The sequence below is a fragment of the Impatiens glandulifera genome, chromosome 8 (assembly GCF_907164915.1).
Source record: "Impatiens glandulifera chromosome 8, dImpGla2.1, whole genome shotgun sequence".
Taxonomy (NCBI): Eukaryota; Viridiplantae; Streptophyta; class Magnoliopsida; order Ericales; family Balsaminaceae; genus Impatiens; species Impatiens glandulifera.
In genome coordinates, this window is record NC_061869.1 from 10,788,954 (window position 1) to 10,794,496 (window position 5,543).

The 5,543-nt window shown below is 25.1% G+C and overlaps 1 protein-coding gene across 1 annotated transcript; it reads left to right on the forward strand.

Moving 5' to 3' along the window:
* Nucleotides 1–96: 96 nt before the first annotated feature.
* LOC124912439 lies at nucleotides 97–1,080 on the forward strand. The gene is made up of 3 exons (XM_047453059.1): nucleotides 97–586; nucleotides 682–710; nucleotides 791–1,080. Coding segments are annotated over exons 1-3 (489 nt in total). The 5' UTR covers nucleotides 97–127; the 3' UTR covers nucleotides 792–1,080.
* The last annotated feature ends 4,463 nt before the right edge of the window (nucleotides 1,081–5,543 follow it).

Consider the following 5,543-nt stretch of genomic DNA (forward strand, 5'->3'; position numbering starts at 1 on the left):
AACCGCTTAGATGAACAGATGACTGTGCTCCACAAATAATTGACTTTCTCTCTCATCTTCTTGTTCTTCCCCATTTCAATTTCACATATATAAGATGAAGAAAATAAGAAAACCCTTGTTTTCATCCATGGCTAAAATTAGATTCTTCACTATCTTTCTTCTTTCTATACATATCCATTTCTGGGTTTCATCTGGTGAGACATTATCTATATATGAAGTTCTTAAATCTCATGGACTTCCTATGGGTTTACTTCCTAAAGGAGTGAAGAGTTTTAGTTTAGATGATTTGGGTAGATTTGAAGTTCATCTTGATCAAGAATGTAATGTTAAGTTTGAGAATGAAATGCATTATGATCGGAGTATTACAGGAGTATTGAGTTTGGGAAGGATATCTGAATTATCAGGGATCTCTGCTCAAGATTTGTTTTTATGGTTTCCTGTTAAGGGAATTAGGGTTGATATACCTAGTTCTGGTTTGATCTATTTTGATGTTGGTGTTGTTTATAAACAATTTTCACTTTCATTGTTTGAATCTCCTCGGGATTGTGTTCCTTCTCCACCGCCGCCGGTTGATGTTCTTCAAATGGTCTAATCTAATTCTTAATCAAGATCTCACCTTTTTTCATATTTAATATATGGGTTTTATAAAATCTTGACAAATTTTGTTTTTGATTGTTGTAGGAGGGTTCATTTGTGAAGATTTGGGAATGGTAAGTTTTTTCGCCGGAAAAAAAAATTGTTTTTTTTTTTTTTGATTTTTTTGGTTCTTGATTGGTTGAATTTGTAATAGAGAGACAATTTTTGTTTGGTGGGGAATTCGACTCCATTTACGTATGACGAGATGGGAGGAGCAAAATGGGTATGCCGGCGCCGGCGCCGGCGATGTTTGGTCCGGCGATCAATTTGTTGTGGATAGTTTGGGTTTTGGTAATTTTATTGGAAGAAATTATTCATTGTAGTGTTATTATTATTATTATTATAAGTGAGTTGTTTTTTTTAATTATGATTGTCGATTCGATACATGCATTTGTTATAAAACCAATAAAGATCGATTAAATAAATAAAATTATGATTCTTCAAGTTCTTTGTGAATTGTGATTGATTGATAATTTGTTTTTTCATTTCTCTATGTATTTATTTATTTATAATTTTATATTCATTGCTATGTCACTATTATTTAGAGGTTGTTTTAAAAATAAAATTATTAAAGTCAATTGTTATAAATTGAAGTAGAGTTATTAATTTAAGGGTAATTTTTTTTTAAAAAAAATTATTAAAGTCAATTGTTATAAATTAACATAATAAAAATCTTACTTAATATGAAATTCAATACAAAAGAACAATCAACTTTTACAAAGTTAGTCAAAGTTTTGCAAATTCTAGAAATATATTGTTTGTAAATTGAGAGTAGTTAGTCATATAAAAATGTATTCAATAGTGTTATATTACTTAAGATTCTAAAAAGATTGTTAATTATTTAAAACACTTGTTATATAAAAACAAATTTAATAGTGTTACGTTACTCTTAATATTTTATTATAATAATGTAAGTAACATTTAATATTTGTACATATTTCCTAAAATGTTGTAACTTGTTTAAAAATATTATTTTATAAAATTAATATGGTAGCTTAAAATGATAAGAAGTTAAATGTTATGAATATGATTTATTTTAAGTTGATTGAATGCCATAACTATAATAGTATTTTTAATTATTTTTAATCGTTTTAAGTTTATGGCAGGTCAACTCATAATTCGATCCAAATATCCATTTATTCTCTAATATATATATATATATATATATGGCAATTCGGACACTTTGAAAATTATGCATCATTATATATTATATAGACTAGCATGTATCCCGTGCATTTGCACGAGTAATAATATAAAAACCGTAAAAAAATATTACGGTAAAAATGTTTATGGCGGGTCAACCCACAATCCGACCATAGTATCAATTTACTCTCACATATATATCAAGTTAACCATAGACACTTTAAAAATTAAGCATCATTATATATATATATATATTAGTTAGTTAAAAAGTTGAACTTATATTGATAAAATATCCCGCATTCATCAAATTTGGTGTTGAATTTAAAATATAAAGTATTATTAGTCTAGTTGGTTAAAGGGTTGTACTTGTTTTTGTTAGGTTGTAAGTTCGAATCATATCTATAGCATTTTTAATTTTATTTTTAACCGTTTTAAATTTATGGGCAAGTCAACCCCAATCCGACCCAAGTATTCATTTACTCTCACATATATATCCAAATTAATCACAGCTCTCGACCCGGCAATCCAGACGATTTAAGAATTAAGCATCATTATATATATATATATATATATATAGATTAGTTAGTTAAAAAGTTGAGCTTATATTGTTAAAATATCCCGCGTTCATCAAATTTGGTATAGAACTTAAAATAAAAAGTGTTATTAGCATAGTTGGTTAAATGGTTGTATTTGTTTTGTTATGTTGCAAGTTCTAACCATACCTATAGTATTTTAATTTTATTTTTAACCGTTTTAAGTTTATGGGCGGATCAACCCACAATCCGACTCAAGTATCTATTTACTCTCACATATATATTCAAATTAACCGCAACTCTCGACCCGGCAATCCGGACACTTTAAAAATTAAGCATCATTATATATATATATATATATATATAAATTAGTTGGTTAAAAAAATTAAACTTATATTGTTAAAATGTCCTGCGTTCATCAAATTTGGTGTTGAATTTAAAATATAAAGTGTTATTAGCCTAGTTGGTTAAAAAATTATTCTTGTTTTATTAGGTTGCAAATCGAATCATACCTATAAGATTTTTAATTTTATTTTTAACCATTTTAAGTTTATGGGCGGATCAACTCACAATCTGACCCAAATATCTATTTACTCTCACATATATATCCAAATTAACCACAGCTCTCGACCCGACAATCCGGACACTTAAAAAATTAAGCATCATTATATATATATATAGAGAGATTAGTTAGTTAAAATGTTGAACTTATATTGTTAAAATGTCCCGCATTATCAAATTTGGTGTTAAAATTAAAATTAAAAATGTTATTAGTCTAGTTGGAGTTTGTAATTCTTTTGTTAGGTTGCAAGTTCGAATTATACCTATATCATTTTTAATTTTATTTTTAACCGTATTAAGTTTATGGGCGGGTCAACCCACAATCCGACCCAAGTATCTATTTACTCTCACATATATATCCAAATTAACCACAGCTCTCGACCCGGCAATCCGGAAACTTTAAAAATTAAGCATCATTATATATATATATATAGATTAGTTAGTTAAAAAAATTGAACTTATATTGTTAAAATGTAACGCGTTCATCAAATTTGGTGTTGAATTTAAAATATAAAATCTTATTAGCTTAGTTGGTTAAAACATAATACTTGTTTTGTTATGTTGCAAGTTCGAAACACACCTATAACATTTTTAATTTTATTTTTAACCGTTTTAAGTTTATGGGCGGATCAATCCATAATCCGACCCAAGTATACATTTATTCTCACTTATATATTCAAAACCTGGCAATCCTCCGAACATTTTGAAAATTATATATATATATATATAATAAAACAAAATAAATATATAATATCACTAATAAAGTTATTTATCTTCATTTATTATTAAGATGTAAGTTAATTTTTTCAAAATAATATAATTTTTTAATATATGTTAAATTACATAGAACTCTAATTTTATTATAGAAATATTTAATTTTTTAAAAATATAATGCATACAGTATTTTTTTGGAAATTCTCTAAATTAAACAAACCGAGAAGAGTAGTAAAAATTACACATTTACACTTAGAATACTTAACTTAGAACCCTCTAAGTTGAAATGAAAATTATGGTTTAAACATTCGTACTAGATTCTTACATTAAAAAGTAAAATAAGATAGTGTTCTTTTTGAGTTTTTAAAAAAACTCAACCAAAATCAATTTTCTAATCAATCACTCCTCAACCATTATATCACTCATTTTATTAACCAAAATACTAAAATACCTTATATTTTAAATTATTATTTTTTATTTTATTTATATATGTCAATACCCTTTAAGTCTTTTTATATCACTTCTCAAAATTATTACCAATCATTATTTTTTTTCCTCTATATTTTTTAAAAATTCCAATCCATAAAACCTAAAATAAAAAAAATTACAAAATATATTAAATAGAAAGGGTAAGTCCACCATGTATTATATTTACATCACTACTTATTGAGATTCCAAACTTATGAAAATAATATTTTAAACTCAAACAATTTTCAATTAGCAGTTGACATCCAATTTTTCCAAGTTTATAATATATATGTATGTCCTATTTTATATAAAACAATTGAATTTATAAATACAATAATTGAATATGTCATTGCTATGAGCACCTAGTTTTATCTATGTGAAATAAAAAAAATAAAAATCTAATGGAACCATTTATGTATTTAATTGATAATACTTCAATTATTCCGGATTTATAGGATGTTTGGATCAGTTGGTGTAATGTGACCTTAATGGATAAAAAGTGTGGATTATGATCCCGATAAATGTTTAGTACAGTTTAATAATTTTTATTTATTTTTTAAATGGTTCTGGTGAATATGCTTTTTTTTTACCACTAAATTATGAATTTTTATGAATATAATTCTAGTAAGTAAGTAAGTAAACTTATTCACCAAAATTTTTAATACTAATCTTGATTTCAACTCCCATTGTAATTTATATTTTGTTATAGTTGGTGAAAGACAATTAATCTCTCTTTAATTTATGGTAGAATATACTACTTTACATATTTTTTGTTGATAATTTTTATTGTTTTGTACTGATTATTTTTTAAGTGGGTGTTTATATCAATTTAAAGTTTGACCCGCTATATTATTTCAATGTGAACTGCAAAAATCTAATTGGTTAGATATAAAGTTTGGATATAACAAAATTTATATATCATGGTATGGTTAGGATATAATATTTATTCAAATATTTGAATAAATTTGATCCATATTCAAAATATATTAATTAGAGTTAGGATGAATATATTTTTCTGTTTTTATTTAATTAAAAATTATTATTGTGGTGATATTTTATAATTGATTTCATTAGTTTAAAATTAATTTACAAATATATCAAATATTTAATAGAGAACAAGACAACTTAAATAAAAACCCACTTTTACCAAATTTTCTCTTAGGGCTTGGTTGAGGAAAAGATTTTTTTTAGTTTTATTTGAGTTTTTTCCTAAAACTCTTGTTTGATAAAATTAGAAAAAAATTGGTTTTTAAAATTTGAAGACTAGTTTACCTTTTAACTTTAAAGGATATGGTGTAGGTGAGAGAATGATGGTCTAGAGAAAATAAAATTAGAGAGTCATAGTTTTAGTATTTAAATGATAAAATTATTTGATTTGATAGTTGATAACATATTTGAATTTTGAGATAAAAATTGGGTTTTATCCCCAAAACTCTTTAATCAAACAACTCCGGATTGATTTTATGAAAAAATAAAGTTAAAATTTAA